Here is a 23,470-nt window from a genome sequence, read left to right as displayed (position 1 = left end):
ACACACAAAAAAAGAAATTTTTAAATTTGTACATTCCTAGTATTCTTATAAAACATTGATAGGAACTTGGAGGATATGGCATTGCATTTTATTTCTATTAATGCCTCCCTTTTATTGTCATGATAAAGGCTTTAGAGAGGTTTTTATAAGTACATTTAAGCACCCATTTTTTTTAATAGTGAGGTTTATGCCTCCTCCACATCACAGCATTAAGCTTCTTGCAAACAAGAGAAAAGAATGGACTGAATATGAGCCACCATCTCAATTATGCAGTAAAAATAGGCATTTTTTTTATTGGTTGTTCAAAACATTACATAGTTCTTGATATATCATATTTCACACTTTGATTCAAGTGGGTTATGAACTCCCATTTTTACCCTGTATACAGATTGCAGAATCACATCAGTTACACTTCCACTGAGAAGAGGGGAGGGGAGGGGAGGGGAGGGGGGATAGTAGAGGATAGGAAAGGCAGCAGAATACAACAGACATCAATATGTAAAAATAGGCATTTTAGGGGCTGGGTTTGTGGCTCAGTGGTAGCACACTCATCTGGCATGTGTGAGGCACTGGGTTTGATCCTCAGCACCATAAATAAATAAATAAATAAATAAATAAATAAATAAATAAATAAATAAATGTATTGTGTCCATCCACAACTAAAAATATATATATTTTTAAAAATAGGCATTTTAGTGCTGCTAACTCAGCAAACACTAATGATGACAGTAAATAACATTTTTTGGATGACAAGAAAAGGATTGAGAAAAATTTTTTAAATCTACTACTCAGTAATTAATTTTGAAGAAGGGTAACTATGAAACTATGACCTAAAAGTCCTAAAATAACAAATCTTTCACTTTACTACTGTAGGAGACACAACTGACTAAAGAACAGATTGATATCACAGCAATGTCTATGAATGTGTGTTCTGAGACTTCTCCTAGAGTCTCTCCTACTTGGTCTTGTTAATGTTTCTTGTGGGGTACAGAATTTGATGTACAGAACAGGGTCTGTGAGTCACCATGGAAAGGTTAAATTATATTTAGTATAGCCTATTAGCTTAGGCAAATAAGTATGTAATATATTTTAGAATGAGTTTCACTAAAAAGATTTTGAAAAAGTTAAGACCTAATGCAATTGCTTATCGACCCATTTGGAAACACATTTCTTAGACCATTCCATGTTTCATGAAATAGTCTACTCTCTTTTCTCTGTTTCTCCCTGCCTCCTCCTTTCCCTCCATGATTACTTCTCTATTTGTCTTTTAAATTCCCAAACTGAACTCACTCTCTATTTCCTTTTCTCTTTTCTATTTTATAAACCTGTCTTTCCACCTCCATTTTCCAGATCTATGAATAGTACAATGACCTTACATTTCAATTTGCCCAGAATAATCACTGTTTCCAACTGGTATCCTAGCATAATTATTATTAATACCCCTTTCACTTTCAAAACCATCTTGGTGTAGATAACAGGCCATACAGTCATTGTAGCAGTCCATCTGGAGAGGGTCTGCCTTTTCTAAGAGTCAGTATGTAAGCTTATATTTTAAAGGATTTGGGTGTTAAGGAGCCCACCAGCCACAAAACTGCTGTGGGTTACCTCCATGAATAACCATGCATCTTACCCTGGCTCTTTTTTTTAAAAAAAAAGGTATTTTATTTATTTGCACATAATGTTTTTATATATTTATGAGATATAATATGATGTTTTGATTTATGTGTGCATCATATAATGATCAACTCAAGGTAATTAATGTATCTATCACCTTAAACTTTTATCATTTCTTTATGAGTAGTACATTTAAATTCCTTTCCTCTATTTTAAGACATATAGTGTTTTTTGTTAATCATATTGACCCTGCTGTGCCCTGGAATACCAAAACTTATTTCTCCTGATATGGGAAAAAGGGTACATTCATACAGTGCTGGTGGGACTGAAAATTGGTACAACTACTATGGAAAGCAGTATGGAGATTCCTCAGAAACATGGAACAGAACCACCATTTGATCCAGTTATCCCACTCCTCAACATATACCCAAAGGACTTAAAATCAGCATACTACAGTGACACAGCCACATCAGTGTTTATAGCAACTCAACTCACAATAAATAGCTAACCTATGGAGCTAACATAGGTGCCCTTCAATAGATGAATGGATAAAGAAAATTTGGTATGAATACACAATGGAATATTAGCCATAATATTGACTTTTGCTGGTAAATGAGTAGATCTGGAGACTATCATGCTAAGTGAAATAAGCCAAGTTCAAGAAACAAAAAATTGAATATTCTCTTTAATATATGGATGCTAACACACATTAAAGGGTGGGGTAGAAATGAAGTTCAGTGGATTAGACAAAAGGAAATGAAGGGAAGGGAGAGGGGTAGGAATAGGAAAGACAATGGAATGAATCAGATAGAACTTTTCTATGTTCATATATGAATAACTACTACAGTGAATCTTCATATCATATAAAACCACAAGAATGGGATCCTAATTAGAATAAGATATGGTCCATGTATGTATAATAGGTCAAAATATGCTCTACTGTTATGTCTATCTAAAAAGAACAAATTAAAATCTTATTCTTCCTATCAAACAACAATAGCATTGTGCTGGATGATCAATCTCTTCTCTTCTGCATTTCTCACTGCTCTTCCAGTATCTGGAAACCATCATTCTGCTGTCAACTGCTCTAAGATTAACCTTTTTTAAACTCCACATGAATGAGATCATATAGTGCTTATTTTAAATTTTTGTTTACTTTATTTAATCTAATTTGTTACATATGACAGCAGAATGCAATTCAATTCATATTATACATATAGAGCAAAATTTATCATGTCTCTGGTTGTACACAAAGTAGAGGGACATCACTCGTGTCTTCATACATGTACCTAGGGTAATGATGTCTATCTCATTCCACTGTCTTTCCTGCCCCTATGCCCCCTCCCTTCCCCTCCCTCCCCTTTGCCCTATCTAAAGTTTGTCTATTCCTCCCATGCTTCCCCTCCCATCCCCATTATGAATCACATCGTTATATCAGAAACATTTGACATTTGGTTTTTTGGGATTGGTTTACTTCACTTAGAATTTACCTGCAAATGTCATGATTTTATTCTCTTTTATGCTGAGTAATATTCCATTTTGTATATGTTCCACATTTTCTTTACCCATACATCTACAGAGGGGCATCTAAGTTGGCTCCACAATTTAGCTATTGTGAATTGTGCTGCTATAAACATTGATGTGGCTGTGTCCCTGTAGTATGCTGTTTTTAAGCCCTTTGGGTATAAACTGAGGAGTGGAATAGCTGGGTGAAATGGTAGTTCCATTCAAAGCTTTCCAAGGAATCTCCATACTGTTTTCCAGATTGGCTGCACCAATTTGCAGTCCCACCAGCAATGTATGAGTGTGTCTTTCCCCCCACATTCTCGCCAACACCTATTGTTGTTTGTATTCTTAGTAGCTGACATTCTGACTGGAGTGAGAAGAAATCTTTGATTTTTGAGTTATGTATATATCCTAGAGATTAGTGCTCTATCTGATGTATGTATGTTAAAAATTTGCTCCCATTCTATAGGCTCTCTATTCATACTGCTTATATTTCTGTACTTATTTAGCTTTGCACTGTCCTCCAGGTCTGCCCATGTTGTAGCTAATAACAGGATTTCATGCTTTTTGTGGCTCAGTAGAATTCTATTATGTATATAAACCACATTTCCTTTATCCATTCATCTCCTGATAGATATTTAGTTGATTATATACCCTGGCTATTGTGAATAGTATTAAACATGGGATTTCAGGTGTCTTTTCAACAAGTTCATTTCCATTGTGTATATGGGACTGCTGGATTATATGGTATTCTGTTTTCAGGTTAAAAAACAAAACAAAACAAAACTCTATACTGATCTCCATAATGACTCTACTAAATTTTCAGCAACATTGAAAAGGGTTTGTCTTTCTTCGTATCCTTGCCAGTGTTGCTGAAAGTTCAGTCCTTGTCCCCAATGCCAATCCATTAATGAAGACACAGTTTTGAGAAAAAGGAAAAAGAAGGTTTATTGCTTTGCTAGCAAGGGAGAAAAATAGGGGAGTCCTGTCCCAAAGCTGTGATTCTTCCCATCTGGAGGAATATAGGGGGCTTTTATAGAAGTGATTCAGAGAAAATGAGATTAGAGAGAAAAAGAAGATCAGGGAGGAGAATTTTAGGGAAAAGGAGATTGGGAAAAAGAAAAAAAATTAAGTTTCAAAGCCACAAGGGATATAGTCAAAACATCAAGTGAACCCCTGTTACACCAGCACTTCTTATTTTCTCTTTGAAAATAGCCATTCTTACTGCAGTGAGACCCTGAATAGCTAATACAATGCTGAGCAAAAACAAAAACAATAAAAAACAAATCAAGAAGCAATATACCAACTCACTTCAAAATACACTACAAAACAAGAGTAATCAAAACAGCATCACTGGCATAAAAACATACAGACCAGTGGAAGAGAACAGAGAGCCCAGAGATAACCCCACACATTTACAGCCAACAGATTTTATTTTATTTATTTATTTATTTATTTGAGGAAAAGGAAGAAAGTTGTTTTGCTTTGCTAGCAAAGGAGAAACAGAGGGGACTCCTGTCCCAGAGGCTGTGAATCTGTCCATCAGCAGGAACTGGGGGCTTTTAAAGAGGTAATTCAAAGATTACATTCTACATGTTCTCTGTTGGAGTTGTAATTCACTTGTTAATTTGGGAGATAATCGTTTCTGAGATCTTCTAGTACCATTCCAAAGTCTGGATTACTTCATTCTTATGGTAGGGGTGTGTACTCATGGACAGATGAATCTGCCTAAAATAAGGAAGAAAGGTAATCCTGCTTTCCCCCAAGATTAGGGAGGAGGAGAGATTAGGAAAGAGCAAGGAGAGAAGAAGAGAAAGAAATATGTGCATTTAAAAAATAAGTTGCAGTGGCAGAGCAGCAAGGGCTATGTTGAAAGCATAAAATGAACCACTGTTACATTATTCCACTGTCAATTTCTACATCCGGTTTCTGTGGAAAAATGGGTGATAACATCTCCAAGCTGCTTCCTGCTTAAAGAGGGTAAAGTTGGGGGAAGTAACCCCAAGTCCTTGTTGTTATCAGGTGGGATGTGGACAGAACAGTTAAGGGCATTCAGCATCAGAGCAGTCCAGAGGTCCACATAGCAGATAGTAGGTGATTGAACAAGGTATACATAGAGCAGGATGATGCTAAGACATCAGTAAACAATACAGCAAAGCATTACTTTCAGCCAACTGATTTTTAACAAAGGAGTATACAATGGAGAAAGGGCAGTGTGAAAGGACACTTGCAGAGTCCACACAAAGTCCAAAGACCACACCACGCGCCAGAGTCTCTCACAAGAGATTTATTGTCAGTAGCATGAGGTAAACTGACAAGGCTGTTTCTCAGAGGAGAGCAGCAGCGAGTCGAGCACTCACAGAGCAGCTTTATAGCCTGCAAGAGGAATTTCATAAGCTGCTTAGGAGTTCCATCATAAACTGGGGTGGGGTTGATCCTTTAGCAGACACATGTTCTTAAGGGATGTTAAGCAAGTTAAGTTCCACATACTAGACGGGTCCCAGTTTATAGGATTAATATGTTGGTACCTCAAGGAAACAAGAGTTGTATTTGAATTTTTTTTGTTTTGTTTTTTTAACCACAAATACATTCAATATTTACTAACTGAAGGGATTATACTAGTTACACCAACACTTTGAAAGTTGCATGTAAAATGTTTATGATAAAGAGATAATTGAACACAGCAATGAAAAAAAAAAAAGCAGCAGCAGTAGGGAGATTTGCTCATTGAACTAAGCTTCTTCATTCTTGCAGTTAATTCCTGTCCACAGTGATGATAGAAATTTTGTCTGATTTTTCATAGAACCAAGTACAGGTGACATTTTTCATGACACATTTCACCACTAATTTCCCATCTTTCAATTTTCTTATAATTGTGCTTTCCTTCCCATCCCACTCCTGATGCTGAACCAATGTGCTGTCTACAAAGCTGCAAAACATCTGAGTTTTTATGCCATCAGCTACAGTTTCTTCTCTCCCAGGGTACAAAAAAAAAAAAAAAAAAAAAACTATGTTGTTTTCAAGGTGCTTTCCATTTCTATATGAATTTCTGGTTTTCAAGAGTGATGATACAATCTGACTTAGCCATTGCACCCATTTTCCTCATAGTAAATCCCTCTCTTAATTCATTCGTGTAGCCATCAAAGCCTTTATAGTCCATCAGGTGCCATCTTCCTTCCAGATGCTGAATGGTGGCCATGGTGGGTGCTGGTGCTGCTGTGTCAGTAGAACAGGAATGTGGGCAGTTTGCTGTTGTATTTGAGTTTTACCATCATATTTTACAGGGCTTTTCATTTTTGTAGGAAAGAAAGAAAAAGTTGCAAAGTTAATTAAATGGATTAGTATCTGATAATAATAAAGGGGAGTAATCAATGGATGACTGTCACCATGAAGGGCTTGATAGTAGAATGTCACAAGGCTCTGTCCTCAATTTTATTCTTGATGGCACTTTATTAATAGCTTTTATATACACATGTAGTACATGAAAGTATATATTTTATATATCCCTATTTCTTTAATATATAAATGTTGTGAATGTCTCTATACAAAATAGCTAATCTGCAGCTGACCCAAAACTGGATGGTTTAGTAAAGACATTCTCTGATGGAAGCAGGAACCCAAATATAAGCTCAGATATCACCTCATTTAGGACACCTGAGATAGCCCAATCTCTCTTCTAGGTCTGTGTTCAGGACTCCTCCTTTCTAAGATACCTGCATGTATTCATCAGTCTTTTCTTCTGCCTTCCTTGAATGTCCCTTTCTATGTACAGGTAGCCGTTGGCTTCCTGTCAATTTTCCCAGTATCTCATACAGTGGTTAATGAACCACTTACCCAGGCTGAAAACCTGAAACTGTGAAACTGAAATTCAATAGGGATGACTGTAAAGCCCTGCCCTTGGATCCCCCTTAAGAAACTAAACAAGCAGAAGATAGTGAATAAGTGGCTTACTCAGAGCTTGCATGGAAAAAGAAAGATAAATTTAGGTAAGAATAAATAAATTTAGATAAGATGGCACCTGGTTTGCTGGGGTTTTGACTCAGTGCTAGAGTGCTTGCCTAGCACATGTGAGGCACTAGGTTCAAGCCACATAAAACTAAATAAATAATGGTATTGTGTCTGTCTACAACTTAAAAAAATATTTAAAAAAGAATAAACCCACCCTGTAATAGTAGATATCACTTTTTCCTTTCCCCTCCAAAATTCTAAACTATTGTGACCTCTATCAAGTTGAATGAAAGTATATGATACCTAAAACAACAGATGTGAGTCCCTGTCTGAGCTGAAGAGACATACCTATGGTGTTATGTTAAAGTCTTGAGAGGTACATTCCAAGTAGGAAATAAAAAAACAATTTGTTCAAAGGCAAATCACTAGGATTTTGAAGAGGCTGAAAATATTACAATAGTTATTAATTTTTTCATTAATTTAAGAAATTTATTCTAAATATGTAATATTTTCCGGGCAACTGGGTAAAGAGTATAGAGCAGTGGAGAAAAATGTCTAGTATCAATCAAAAGAAACAAAGGTATTTTTTGGATAAGCAAGATAACCCAGATGAGAACAAGCAAAAGCTATTTATTTCGAGTTTGCTATATCACCAAGGTAATCACCCATGATCACTACTTGGCAGACTCAAAGGCAGGAAGGGAAATGAGAAAGCTTTATAGTGGGGAAAAAAAAAAAAGTGGCCCAGGAGGCTTCAGGTCTGCTGTGACTGGAGACTAGTGGCATGGAGAAGCTAAGAACAGAATAACTAGAAGCAGGGCTTTCTATGTGACTAGTTTGGAGATTCTATGTGGCCTGTTGGTTGTGAGTTGGAAGTGGGAGCAAAAATTGGGGAAGCTGGCAGTCAGGGACCAAGTTCTGACCTTTCTGGCATGATTGCTGCAAACTAGTTGTTGCAAAAGTTGCAAGTCATAGTCTATCATGTGGTCTGGCCATCATTCATTTGTATATTCAGTCTCTAATATTTAACATTGAGAAGAAAAGACAGGGAACACTGAAAATTGCATTCAGTACATTGATGACTGTATTCAAGTATGTTAACCTTCAACATTCTGTGTTGAAAAGTTTTGAATGGTCTCAATGGATCAAATTAGGACCTGTGCATGGAAAAGTTGTTCAATATAAAAAAAAATTCTAACTTATTGTCATCTAGAAGCAATCTCAGACAGGAACTATTAGTTAAGGGAATAATCCAGATATAGGCTGGGTGAGTTCTTCGCAGTGATGTTGCAAAAATAAATCACAAACTTCAGCAGGTATTGAATTACTTGATACTTTTGTTAGTAATGCAGAATTTTGGACTCTGTCCTAGATCTGATGAATCTGATTCATGTTGTATGCCAGATGATTTTCTCAAGAAGTATTTGTAGAAAGAATGCACACGCTGTAAAAGCAGTCGACTAGATGGTTTGTAAGAGTCCTTCCACCTGAGAGTCTAATATTCTAACTTTTTTATACCATTGTCATAACCAGGAAAGTAAGCCACTCATTCACTTATTTAATAATTAATTATTTAATAAATAAATTATTTAATAAAATTAATTGGGTAGATTACATTATGTCCACACTCTAGGCCTGCATTTTTATGTATTAGCATGGGGCATTCCTATATTCCAAGGAGACAGTAATGAAAAAATAGCTCATTTATTCTTTTTTCAAAGTTTTATTGAGTATCTAATATGTGCTAGGGTATTGCACTAGGCTCTGGTGAGATAGAGATGAACCAAACTGATAAAGGCCCCTTTTTACAGAGCTTAAACTAGTAAAAGAAATATACAAAATGTATGTGTAGGAAATGATGGTACCTGATAACAACAACAAGGAAAAGTTGTGAGAACACCAGGCCAGTTCTGTACTTTTGCTCTACATCATAATTTAAATTCAAATCAATCATATTATTTATAGAGGAATTAGTATGATGTATTTCCTCAGATTTGGTTTAGGTGTTAAGTTAAAGTTGAAAAAGCTTTGGGGCCTTATTCCAGGACTACTATGAGACTTCAAAATGGCACTTTGTACTTAAAACCTCTCTGATATCAAAATCAGTAAATACATTGTTGAATAAACCAGGATGATTCTGGGTATTTTAGGAAATGATTTCGGATTCTGAATCCATTAGGTTCTGACACCTGTTTCTAACCCTATTGTAATGGAATGAATTTATGCTGTATTTTTTAAACATGTTCTTGTCCATAACACCATGTCTTCTGCTGTGTAATATACAGCAAGGCATGAAAGGTAAGAAATAGCTGCCTAGGATCCAGCTCTTTGAACAATTAGCTGTGTGTGACCTTGGGCCTCTGTGGGTCTCATTTTTATTTTTATTTTTTTCCCAAAATGTTAAATAATCCTTAATTAGCCCTAAAATTCTGATTTGGTTAAACTAAATGGGGAAATGTTATTTCACACTTGCCTCTCCTCCTGCCCTCCTCTCTACTGCAATAATGTATTAGAAGCTTGATCAACACCATTGAAATGAATGATGAAATAATTCACTTTCCTAATAAGGATATTTTTGTGACCCTCGACTGAAGTCTGAGGTCTTAATATCCACCTGCTTATCCAGTCTAAGAGACTGGACTCTCTGTGAAGATTCAACTTTCTAGAAAAAGAACCCAGTACTGAGAAGACCTAGCAATCTGTCTTCTTCCCAGATTTCAGTGTCTATAATATTCACTGTTACCAAGTTTCAACCTCAATAGACCTTTCTAGACCAAATACAATGCCATCTATATCACTTATAGTATTCCCATTGTCTAAAGACTTATGCTACACTGTCCACACCTGTCTGATCAAAATTTCTTCCAAATAGACATCATGCCCAGGTTCCCCCTTTTTGAGGAGCAGTATGACAGCATAGTTAGTACTTATGAATCTGGTCCTCTCTAGCTCAGGTTTGCTCTTTTGATGTCCCAATTTGCCTCTAAAATCTTCCCAAGATGTGTGGACAGTTACACACACACACACACACACACACACACACACACATACACACACACATACACACATGAGACAGAGGTACATATATACTTACTTGTAACAATCCTTCAGCTAAATCTTACCAGTTTTCATAATTAGTCCACTCTAGAAACGTTATTTTAAAAAATTAAGTGTATACATACTACTAGCTCCGAAATTAGCTTTTAGTTTTAATTTAAAAAATTAACCTCTAGCTTTTAGACTTCTTCCTATTTAAATAATTGAATAATTTGAGGAAATGATCAAGCTAGACCAAGTAATTAATAATTTTTCTTGCCCCCACAATTCAGTCTTTTAAAATGTATTTTACTTTTCTACAATTGCCAGAGCTTCTCCTTGTGAGGCTGAGCTTCAGGAATTAATGGAACAAATTGACATCATGGTAAGCAACAAGAAATTGGATTGGGAAAGAAAGATGAGGGCTTTGGAGACACGATTAGATCTTCGGGATCAAGAGTTGGCAAATGCACAAACTTGTTTGGATCAGAAAGGTCAAGAGGTACTTAATGCATGTATTAATAAATCATAATTCATCAGACTCTTACAAATAATATTTATTCTATTATAACATTTTTAATTATAGATACTTTTACTCAGGCATCTGCAACAGCATTTATTACTTGGACATTCTGCCAACAAATACTATGCTTAATGTACTCTAAGAAATAAGCATAGAGAATAAATCCATAGATACTTACTGATGAAGATGGTCATATAGTGTCAATGCCATCTATAAAAGTAAAAAAAAATTACTGTATATGTGAAATAAATATTGTTTCCAAACAAAGATGTAAGTGCTTGCTACTATAGAAACAAAGAAGTGGCTATCAAAACTGTGTCTTTCTTCAAGGCAGAGTTCAAGAGCATTTGCCTCCTCTAATCTGGGAGAAAAATACTTCCTGAAAATTAGGTGTAAGAATTGATTGTGGTAGGACAAAGAAGAATAGAGTATGGTTAAGATGTGTGTGCAGCTGAGGCACCCACCCTCCAGGAGCTCCCTCAGACCCTGCTGGGCTGCTCATTGCCAAACTGGTGGTCAGAGAATGTGAGAGAGTTCTTAGGCCTGGGAAGTTCAGGGAAACCATATGCCTTACCTAGCACTGACTTGTGTGTGTCTGTATTTGGCAAAGGGGTGAGGTTGGTGAATGAAGCATAAGAGAAATGTTTACTAATCATATATTAAAACTTCATCAGTTAATTTATTCATTGGCTACTTTTCTACCTTTATTGGCCTTTCAATAGATCTTGTTATTTGCATAGTTAACTATATTATCATTTGGCATGGTTACCTTAGTTTTGGGGATCTAGTTTCCTTTCTCCTAAGAGGAAGTTATCAGTCCTGGCATATGCAAGGGATTATTCTCTTACTTCTATACCTGTAAGAACACAGATATGTAAACAGTTGCCTTACCTACATTTTAAGCAGACAAATTTAATAAGTCAAATCCTTAACAACTGTCCGTAGCCATTTTTCTTTTTAATATGTTCATTCTTATAAAAATGTAACAGCTGTTTATAGCACCACTAAAGCAGAGCTCACTTTGCAGGCAGGAAAAAAATGAATTATGCTAGTAGAGGTTTTGCCTAAGTATTGATGATATAATTTCCCCAAAAGATAATGCAAAGTAAGTAAGTTCTAAATCTTAGTTTAAAATGTGATGGTGATAAGGATCTTTTGTTAAATATCCATATTGCACTGTCATAATGTATATCTGGTGGAATAGTGCTGGCAATGTTTGGGTTTTGTGAATTTAATTATTAATAGCTATTTTAAGAACTGCAGTACAAATATTTATTCTTGTTCTGGTACAGCAGATTTATTTAAATTATGCTCTCTTTTGCACATTTTCTGATTTTGTCAGGCAAAATTTAGAGAAAGAAAAATTAAAATTTATTCTTACTGCAGGTGGGATTACTTCGACAGAAGTTGGACAGTCTGGAAAAATGTAATTTAGCAATGACTCAGAATTATGAAGGACAACTACAAACCCTAAAAGCTCAAGTAAGAAAACTTGTTACAATTTAGTGTTAAACATTTTGATATTTTTCCCACATTTTTGTGCCTATATTATAATTGTACATAATGATGGGATTTGCTATATTCATACATGCATACAATGTAACAATATAATTTGGCCAGTATCACTCTGATATGTTTTTCCTATAAAAGTGTGTTAATTTTATTAAAACTGATTGTTCATATATTTTAATTACATGTTTAATTATATGTTTGCCCCTGTCATTGTTTATATACTGATTTTGTCTCTTTTACTAAATTGTCAGTTTCTTATACCTTCTGTGTCCTTTAACTGTTAGCACTGTGCTAAACAAATAGCTGTCTAGGTCTACAGAGGCTTGTTGATTAATTAAATTAGAATTATTAGCTGTGTGAATGGGAAGCAAAAAACTATCTTTCATGGTTATTACTACCTAATAGGGATGTCTTAAATTCTATGGAAATTTGTAATGTGGAAGCTTGCTATAATGAAATCGATAATTAAAAGAATAAAACTGGTCTTTATTACTGGTAAGGCTATTTCATAAGCGATAGTGCTTCTTCATATGTCATGAGAGGGATACCAAATTCTTTTCTACTGTACTGGCAAGCAAAAGTCTTCTTTCCTTACCACAGTTATCACACAGGGCAGTACTCATCTGGACATCTCAAATCTAGCAGATGCTAGCTACGTCCTTGCTTAAACTGGGAAATGAATCAATGAGAAATATAGTTTGATTGTGAAATTTCACTTTATAACTTTTCTTGGAGTACGAAGATTTCATATATGATAATCTTGTCAATAGAGCCCAAATTATTTAATGCTTCTCCTTATTTGGCCATTAATACTGGAATATGAAACAATTTGATATCACTTAACTGGTATGCTTATATCAGACTTAATCTTATATGACATTTATTAGATAATCTACCTGGACATTTTGCCTATAATCTAAGTAACAGCCACTAATTGTGTCCAAGTTATGAAATTATGCATAGTTTTTCCTAGCTAAAACCCTAAGATTTAAACCTTAAGTAAACCAACTGGGTTTTTTCTATGAATATAACAACATAAACATCAAATCACTATTTGAGACTTTTGTTTCTGGAAAGATAGGCTATAAGTACTTTTCCTATCATCCTCCTGAATACAGTTAAAAACAACATAAGACTCTGAGAAGTGGGGAGAAAAGATAGATTGGTTGAAAACCCTGGGACCCAAAGAATGACACAGCAGTGAATTCCCTAGGATTTCTTTTTTCCTTATCTACTCCAGACTAGGTGATAGAGAAGCTAGCAAATTAGACACACCAGTGGGTGCAAACAAGCCTAGCAGAAGCCTGTTGTCTTTAGCCAAAAGACCAGGAAAGAGGCAACATCAAACACTCTTATACATTTACTGCTCCACTCCAGCCAAATACCACAGGTAAGACAGCCCCACCCCGACCCCCATCAACAAGTGCTGAGTGGAAAACCCAGACCTCCACCTCTCCAGGCTATAACAAAGTGGCCTGAGCCCCTTGCCTGGGAGATGTGAGCAGACTGAGTGGGAGGCCTGGATTTTCATCACCAGCAGTCATGGCCTTCCTAAACCAATCGTGTCACTGGAAACCATATGGAGCCTAGTCTCTACACCCACTTCATGGTAATATGGTGTCCCTCCCCGTCATTCTCATAGTATGACAAGGAACCTTGTGATCAGTTACTGCTTAGTGCTAACAAGTCCACCACCATCACTAGAGTATCACTGCACAGATGGCCATATGAGAAGCAGTAGGAAGGAACTCATGACCCTCCCTCAGCTAAAGGCTAGAGGTCCCTAAACTCTCAATCCCACTTAGCAGGAATAAGGAGCATCTCCCTCTGGGTACCAGTGGAAGTAGCTCAAGACCTGGACTTCTACTACCACCTGGCAATAACAAGGTGGTCCCTGAAGGAACATTGTCAGACTAGAATGGCTAAAACACAATATTTAAATAAAATTCAGAGTCTCATAACACAATACCCAAAATGTCCAAGTTTCAATAGAAAATGCTTCATGATAGCAAAAAACAGGAAAATCTCAACTTGAATAGGAAAACATAATCAATAGATGCCAATGTCAAGGTCATACAGATGTTAGAATTATCTGACAAGGATTTGAAAGTAGCTATTAAAAATGTTTTAATGAGCAATTACAAACAAGCTTGAAATGAACAAAAAATTAGAAAGTTGTAGCAAATAAATTTAAATCTAAAGAACTAGTTAGAAATTTTATAGCTGAAAAATAAAATAATCAAACTAAAAAAAATTAGTGGAGGGGTTCAAAATGTTGAAGACAAAGGGAATGGTCAGTAGGAAAGATAGGCTATAAGTACATAGGAATTACCCCATGTGAACAGCAGAAAGACTAAAAGAAAATAAACCCTTAGGGGACATGCAATATTATGACAAAAGACTGAAAGTTCACATCATCAGAATTTCAGAAGGAGAGGAATAGGTGGGAAAGTATTTAAAAAAATAGTACCTGGAAAGTTCCAAATTTTCAAGAAATTGAGTAAACGTCACACAGGATAAACCCAGGGGAATCAATGGCAAGACATATCATAGTCAAAGTTCTGAAAACCATGAAAGAAAGAAACAAACCACAACAAAAAATTTGGAAGCAACAAGAGGGAAATGACACCTTAAAACAAATTCACATAATAGATCTCTCATCAGAAACCATGGAGGCCAGAAGCAAGTTGGGACAACTTATTTCAAATGCTGAAAGAGCACAGAATTGTATGCTCAGTGAAAATATCCTTCAGAAATGAAGGGAGATCAAGACATTGTCAAATGAAGGAAAACTCGGAGCATTTGTCGTTAGTAGACCTACCCTAAAAGAATGGCTTAAGGGTTTTCTCTTTGCAGAAGAAAAATAATAAATAATTCTGAAGACATCAGGAAGGGAAAACATTAGAAGAAAAAAAAAGTAGGAAAATAGCAATATACTTTTTTCTTCTTTTGAGTTTCCTGTTGTTTTATTATAAAAAAAAATCACAGCGATATTTAAGGTATTTATTAATATGGAGGATATAGAGGAAACACTTAAGACAATTATATTGTAAATGGGGCAGAATAAAAGAACATGATGTTTTATTATTTCATTACCCATCACTATAACAAAATACCTGAGACTGGGAATTTTATAAGTGGTTCATATAATAGTTCAGTTTTAGAAGCTGAAAATCCAAGATCAGGCAACCCCATTGCCCCTCTTATGTCCTCTGGTAAGGGCTCCCTTGGATGTGTCAAAATATGGTGGATGGCATCACAATGGTGGAAGTCTGCCCCTGAGAGTGATCACCTGGAAAAATAGAAAGCCAGAGAGATTCAGAAGCTAGACTTGTTCTTTTTATAACAACTCTATTAGGAATTAAGCAGGGTCCTGTAAGAACTACATTAATCCCTTCAAGGAAAGTAGCCCTAACAACCTCATCACCTTCCACTAAGCATCACTTCTTAAAGGTTCCACTATCTGTCAGCACCATCAGGCTAAGAACCAATTCAGCACATGAACCTTTGGGGGACACACTCAGACCATATCCACCCCATAATGCTAGTCAATAATAAAAAGACAAATGACAAAATTTTAAAGTGGACAAAGATAAATAGAAATTTCTCCAAAGAATGTATACAAATGAACAATATTCACATTAAAAAATGTTCAACATCATTAGTCATTAAGGAACTGTCAATCAAACTCCATCAAAAGACTTCCAGAGCAAATAAACAAATTTGGCAAAGTAGCAGATGTAATTAACATGCAAAAATCATTACCTTCCTTCATACCAAAAATAAAGCTGCCAAGAAAGAAATCAGGAAAACAATTTTATTCACAATAGCATCAAAAAAAAAAAAAGAAATAAATCTAACCAAGGAGGTGAAAGTCCTCTAAAATGAAAAGTATAGAACACTAAAGAAAGAAATGGAAGAAGACCTTTGAAGATGGAAAGATCTCCCATGCTCCTGGATAGGCAGAATTAACATTTTCAAAATGGCTATACCACCAAAAATGCTATACAGATATAATGCAATTCCTATTAAAATTCCAATGATGTTATTCATAGAAATAGAAAAAAAGTCATGAAATTCATTTGGAAAAATAAAAGACCCAGAATAGCCAAAGTAATCCTTACTAAAAAAAAAAGTGAAGCAGGAGGCATCACAATACCAGACCTTAAATTATACTACAGAGCTTTGGTAACAAAAACGGCATGGTATTGGCACCAAAATAGACATGAGACCATAGGTAAAGAATAGAAGACACAGAGACAAACCCATATAAATACAGTTATCTCACACTAGAAAAAGGTGCCATAAACATACATTGTGGGAAAGATAGCCCTTTCAATAAATGGTGCTGGGGAAACTGGAAATCCATATATAATAGAATGAAATGAACACTTATCTCTCATCCTGCACAAAAGTCAACTCAAAGTGGATCAAGGACCCAGGCATTATACCAGAGACCCTACACTTATTAGAAGAAAAAGTAGGCCCAACTCTCCATTATGTTGACTTAGTAACTAACTTCCTCAATAAGATTACTAAAGCACAAGAAATAAAATCAATAAATAGTATGATATCAAACTAAAAAGCTTCTTCACAGCAAAGAAAACAGGAATATGAAGAGAGAACCTACAGAATGGGAGAAAATCTTTGCCACCTGCATCTCACAAAGAGAATATTTAGGATATATGAATAACTCAAAAACTTAACACCAAGTCAAACAATAACAACAAAAAACCCAATCAACAAATGGGCAAAGGAAGTGGACAGGTATTTCACAGAAGAAGAAACATGAATGGTCAGCAAATATATGAAAAAAATGTTCAACATCTCTAGCAATTAGAGAAATGCAAACTGAAAGTACACAGATTTCATCTTACTCCAGTCAGAATGGCAATTATCAAGAATACAAGCAATAATAAATGTTGGTGATATTGTGAGGAAAAAGGTGCACATACACATTGCTGGTGGGACTGCAAAGTGGTGCAAACACTTTGGAAAGCAGTGTGAAAATTCCTCAGAAAACTTGGAATGGAACCACCACTTGACCCAGCTATCCCACTCCTCCCTCTATACCCAAAGGACTTAAAATCATCATACTTTAGTGGTGCAGCCACATCAATGTTTATGGCAGCTCAATTCACAATAGCTAAGCTATGGAACTAAAGTAAGTATATATACCTCAGTAAAATTTTATGAGGAAAAAAAAAACATTCAACAGATGAATGGATAAAGAAAATATGGTATATATACTAAATAGAATGTTATTTATTCAGGCATAAAGAATAAAGAAATTATGGCATTTGCTGGTAAATGGATGGAACTGGAGGCTATCATGCTAAGTGAAATAAGCCAGTCCCAAAAAAACCAAAGGTCAAATATCTGATATGCGGATGCTAACTCACAACAAGGGAGAGGACAAGGAGGAAGATTAGAAGTTCATTTGATTACACAAACTTAAATGAAAAGAAGGGAGGAGGGATGGGAATTGGAAAGAGAGTAGAATGAATTGGACATAATTTTTCTACCCTTATATATGAATACATGACCAGTGTAACTCTATGTCATGTACAACCACAAGATTGGGATCCTAATTTGGATAAGTTAAACTCCATGTATATATGTCAAAATACTCTGTACTGTCATGTATATCTAAAAAGAAGAAGAAGAACAACAACAAAAAAAAAAACTCAATAAGATACCCCTTCACATGACTAGGAATAATAATAAATAATATTAATAATACAGACAATAACAAGTGTTGGTGAAATATGGAGAAATTGGAACTCTATACATTTTGAGTGAGAATGGACAATAGTGCAGCCACTTTGGAAAACAGGTTATTCCTCAAAAAGTCAAACAGCTTACTTTAGGAGCCAGCAATTCACTCCTAAGTGTACACCCGAGAGAAATGAAAACATATATCCACACAAGAACTTATATACCAGTGTTCATAGCAGCATTGTTCATAATATTCAAAAGTAAAAATAACTCAAATGTCCATCAATTGATGAATGGTAAACAAAATGGGGTATAGCTATGTAATAGGAATATTCCTCAGTAGAATTTTATGAGGAAAAAAACCCAGAAATGGTTACTTCAATATCAGAAAATATAGACATAGTTGTTTACAGTTTTATTTGTACCAGCCCCAAAATAGAAAATATTTTAAAAAAATTCAATCTACGTGAATGGTTAAACAAACTGTTATACATTCATATCATGGAATACTACTCAGCAATGAAAATGAAAATCTATTGAAATATACATGAATCTCAAGGACATTAAATTGAGTAAAAAAAATCAATTTCAATAGTCATGTATTATATGATTTCATTTTATAATAGTCAAAGTAACAAATTATATAGATGGAAAACAGATTAGTAGTTGGCAGGATAAGAAATGAGGGAAATAAGTGAGACTCTAAAGGGGAACCATGAATGAGATCTTCGTGAAGATTAAATAGTTCTGTTTTGGGGGTTTTTGTTTTTGTTTTTGTTTTCTTTGGGGGGGTGGCTCTGGAGTTTGAACCCAGAACTTTATGTGTAACCACTGATCTATACCCTTATGTCCTAGTCCTGAATATTATTTATACTTGTGGTCTCTCAAATCCCCACATGTGATAAAGTGGCATTAAATCATACACACATATTGGACCAGTTTTACCTTCCTGGGGTTGATGTTTTACCGTAGTTCAATAAGGTGTAAATATTTGGATAAACTAGGTGAAACAGTTTTTTAAAACCAGAACCTCTCTGTAATTACTTTGAAACTTCCTGTGAACCTGTAATTATTTCACTAAAAAAATAGAAATTTCCTCACAGAAGTTGATGCTGCCTATAGGAAGTATTATTTTAAATTAAATATTAGGTTTTCATGAATGAAGCATAAGCTGTTTATTTTGTAGATTGAGTTACTGAAATTAAAACTGTCAACACAAGATAGCACTAAATAAAAGTAAGAAAAAACTTAGTTTTTCAAAATTGTGGGCTTTACTACATATGGTTAAAACAAATCTGAACAAAACATTTATCAAATGAATCATTGTTTAATTGTGCAGTTAATGAATTCCCAAATTTACATCAAAGATGAATCATGTTCAGCTTCAATAATTGAGTTTTAATAACTGGTTCTATCTCCACTAATTGGAACATTTAAGCTTTACTGCACTTTCAAATCATGACTTAAATTTTTGAAGAGGTACACAAGAAAAGAAATATTGTGAAATCAAGCTAGAAATAACTGTGAATAGTAAAATGTTAGTGTTTTCTATAATTTACAGTTTTCCAAACTAACAAATAGCTTTGAGAAACTGAGATTACATCAGATGAAACAAAACAAACTTCACCGAAAAGAAATACCTCATAAAGAAGAAGTGCCCTTTGAACTGAGCAATTTAAACCAAAAATTAGAGGTAAGAGATCTTTCCTTAGTTTCTTTGTGTGTATTAGGATTGGTTTCCATGTGGCTGTGTGTAGAGTACAGAGTGGCATGTACAGCTGGGGTAACAAATCAACTCTCGTGGAATATCTGTATTTCCAGTGCACCTTCCCCTCAAGCACTTAGTGAATTAAAACATCACTTTGATTTATGTATCATTTATATATATCAGCATTGTGGGAGAGCCAAAAAAAGAAAAAAAGTTCAAAGAAACTGCAGCTGTTGAGTGAAATTGAAGGACACCCCGGGGGTCAGTTAAAGCGAATATCTAATAAATCTTTTAGTGGCCATTTAACTATTAGGTACTTAAATCCCAATGAATCCTCAAAACAGTTTCAGAGCAGGGCTTGAAGTTTCAGGGTTTGTTCCTTAAAGGTAAAGCACCACTCTAATTAAGTCACCCCACATCACCCAGGACTTCTAAACTCTCAGTCTCTAAAATGACTCAGGCTACAGTTGTACTTGTTCTCCCTCTTTGCGCTTTCCAACCTTAAAAACCAGCTATTTTGTTTCTTTATGCTCTTGAGTGTTCCTGCTACAGGTCATGTAAGAGCCCATAGATTCTACTGTAAATTTCTATCACATGACATTAGCTATGTTCCCAGTGCTGCTCAATTATTTTTAATGGCCTCAAGCTGACCCTCACATTATCTCAGTTTTTTTCATTTTTCCCAAGTCCTAAACCTCAGCATCCCCACCCCTAGCCAATGATCTCATTTTCCAACTCATTGATTGATGATGATCCTGTACCTCCCAACCATCAAGGTTAGATAACTTTGTAGAATCTCTCCTTTTTATTTATTCTTCATACTTTAGCCCATATTTGCCCCCCTTGCCTTTCTTCCTATCTGGTTGTCATTACCCTCTTTCATAAGCCATCATCTTACCCTTAAATTAATGATCCTTCTGCTCCAAGATCTTCTTCCCCCATATTTTTATTGGTGCATTGTAGTTGTACATACTGACGGGATTTGTTGTTACACATTTGTATATACACTCAGTACCAATATAACAATGTTCTGGCCAATATCACCCCCAGTACTTTCCCCTTCCGTCCCCATCTTCGACCCCTTGGTCCCTTTCCACTACTCTTATCCCTTTGATTTCCATGAGATCCACCCCCGCCCTTTTTTTGTTACTTTCCCTTTCTTGCTTCTACACATGAGAGAAAATATACAACCCTTAACCTTCTGAGTTTGACTTATTTTGCTTAACATAATGATCTCTAGTTCCATTTTCCTGAAAATGACATCAATTCATTTTCTTTATGGCTGAATAAAATGCCATTGTGTATACATACAGCAATTTCTTTATCCATTCATCTGCTGATGGATACCTAGATTGGTTCCATAGTTTGGGTATTGTGAATTGTACTGCTATAAACGTGGGTATGCACGTATCACTGTAGAGATACAATGACTTTAATTCTAGGATAAATACGGAGGAGTGGTACTGCTGGGTCATATGGTAGTTTGATGCTAGCCTTTTGAGGAAACTCCATACTGATTTCCATAGTGGTTTTACTAATTTATAATCCAGTAACAGTGTAAAAGTGTTCCTTTTTCTCCAAATTATCTCTAGCATTTTTTATTATATGTTTTCTTGATGACTAACATTCTGACTGATGTCACATGCAATTTCAGTGTAGTTTTGATTTGAATTTCACTAATTGCTAATAATGCTGAGATTTTTCTTGTATTTGTTGGCTATTATTTGTAATTTTTTGATAAGTATCTCATTTATTCATGTTGTCCATTTATTAATTGAGTTATTTGATTTTTGGTGTAAGGTTTTTTAAGTTCTTTATATATTCTATATATTAACCCTCTGTCAGAAGAGTAGCTAGAAAAGATTTTTCTCCCATTCTTTAAGTTCTGTCTTCATATTCTTTATTGTTTCCTTTGCTGTGCAGGAGTTTTTGAATTTGATGCCATCCCATTTATTAACTCTTGGCATTATTTCCTGAGATTTAAGGGTCCTATTTAGAAAATGTTGCCTGTGCCTACATGCTAGAGTGTTGACTCTATGCTTTCTTCTAAGAATTATATAGCTTCTGCTCTAATTCCTAGGTCTTTAATCCATTTTGAGTTGATTTTTATGCAGGGTGAGAGATAAGAGTCTAGTTTTATTCTTCTACATATGGATAACCTGTTTTCTCAGCACCATTTGTTTAAAAGGCTGTCTTTTCTCCAATGTATGTTTTTGTCAAAGACAAGATGACTAAAGATGTGTGGGTTTGTCTCTGTGTCTTCTATTCTGTACTATTGGTCTATGTGTCTATTTTTATGCCAGTACCATGCAGTTTTTGTTACTATATCTCTGTAGGATAATTTGAAGTCAGATATTGTGATGCCTCCAACAGTATCTTTTTGGCTTAGAATTGTATTGGCAATTCTGGGTCTTTTATTCTTCCAAATAAATTTTAGAACTGTTTTTTTCTAGTTTTTTGAAGAACATCATTGGTATTTTGATGAGAATTGCATTGAATCTGTATATGGCTTTTGGTAGTCTGGCCATTTTAACAATGTTAATTCTGCCTGTCTATGAACATGGTAGGTCTTCTCATCTTCTGAGGTCTTCTTCAATTTCATTCTTCAATGTTCTATGGTTTTTATTGTAGAGGTCTTTTACCTCCTTGGTTAGATTTATTCTCGGGTTGGTTTTTGTTGGTTGGTTGGTTGGTTTGATGCTATTGTGAATGGAATTGTTTTCTGGATTTCTTTCTCAGCAGCTTCATTGTTGGTATGTAGGAAGCTAATGATTTTTACATGTTGATTTTGTAAACTGCTGTTTTACCAAATTTGTTTATTAGCTCTAGCAACATTTTGGTGAAGTTTTTTGATCTTCTAGATACAAGACCATATTGTCTAAAATAGTAAAATTTGACATCTTCCTTTCCTATTTTTATTCCTTGCACTTCCTTCTCTTACCTAATTGTGCTGCTAGAATTTCTAGCACTATATTAAGTAGAAGTGGTGAAAGTAAACATTCTTGTCTTGTCCTATATTTTAAAGGAAATGCTTTCAATTTTCCCTCATTTACTATGAGGTTTGATTTGGGTTTTTCATATGTAGCCTCTGTGATGTTGAGGTAGGTTCCTTCTATCCCTAATTTCTTCAGTGTTTTTTATCATGAATGGGTGCTGAATTTTGTCAAAGGCTTTCTTTGTATTTATTGAGATGACTAAGTGATTTTTTTTGTCCTAAATTCTATTTATGTGACTAATTACATTTATTAATTTGCATTTATTATACCATTCTTGCATCTCTGAAATAAAACCAACTTGGCTATGGTATGTAATCTTCTTAATATGTTGTTGCTAATATTTTATTAAGTATTTTTTAATCTAAGTTTATCAGGGATATTGGTCTATACTTTTCTTGATGTCCTTATCTGGTTTGGTATGAGTGTGATATTGGCTTCAGAGAATGAATCTGGAAGTGTTCCATCCTTTTCTATTTCATAGAATAATTTCAGGAGTATTGGCATCATTTCTTTAAAAGTTTGGAAGCATTCAGCTGAGAATCCATCTGATCCGGGGATTTTTCTGTGTTAGAAAGCTTTTTATTGCTGCTTCTACCTCATTATTAGTTATTGGTCTGTTTAGGTTTCTATGTCATCTTGATTCAGTTTTGGCAGATCAGATTTGTTTAGAAATGTATACATTTCCTCTAGGTGTTCCAGTTTATTGGAATATAAATTTTTAAAATATTCTCTAGGGTCCCACTGGATTTCTGTGATATCTGTGGTGATTTCTCATTTTTATCTCTAATTTTATTAATTTGGGTTTTCTCCCTTTTTCTTTTGTTCAGTTTGGCTAAAGTCTTATCAATCTTGTTTATCTTTTAAAAAACAACTCTTTGTTTATCAATCCTTTTTTAAATTTTCAATTTC

The 23,470-nt window shown here is 35.0% G+C and overlaps 1 protein-coding gene and 1 pseudogene across 2 annotated transcripts in view; one reads left to right on the top strand and one right to left on the bottom strand.

The window, feature by feature from the left end:
- DEUP1 (deuterosome assembly protein 1) overlaps positions 1-23,470 on the top strand; it is a gene marked incomplete at its 3' end in the record, with an annotated part of 82,960 nt that overhangs the window by 9,325 nt on the left and 50,165 nt on the right. The window contains exons 3-5 of the mRNA XM_081281706.1: positions 10,435-10,606; positions 12,014-12,109; positions 19,419-19,550. Of these exons, the coding sequence (XP_081137832.1) occupies positions 10,435-10,606; positions 12,014-12,109; positions 19,419-19,550 (400 nt within the window). The remainder of the gene's footprint in view (positions 1-10,434; positions 10,607-12,013; positions 12,110-19,418; positions 19,551-23,470) is intronic.
- LOC308634552 (fatty acid-binding protein 5-like) lies at positions 5,875-6,319 on the bottom strand (annotated as a pseudogene). Its single transcript has one exon. The product of its transcript is annotated as a fatty acid-binding protein 5-like (transcript).

This window comes from Spermophilus citellus (genome assembly GCF_964194105.1).
Source record: "Spermophilus citellus genome assembly, chromosome: 2".
Classification (NCBI taxonomy): domain Eukaryota; kingdom Metazoa; phylum Chordata; class Mammalia; order Rodentia; family Sciuridae; genus Spermophilus; species Spermophilus citellus.
The sequence above is the reverse complement of the archived record's forward strand: the minus strand, read 5'-3'. Positions and strand labels throughout refer to the sequence as shown.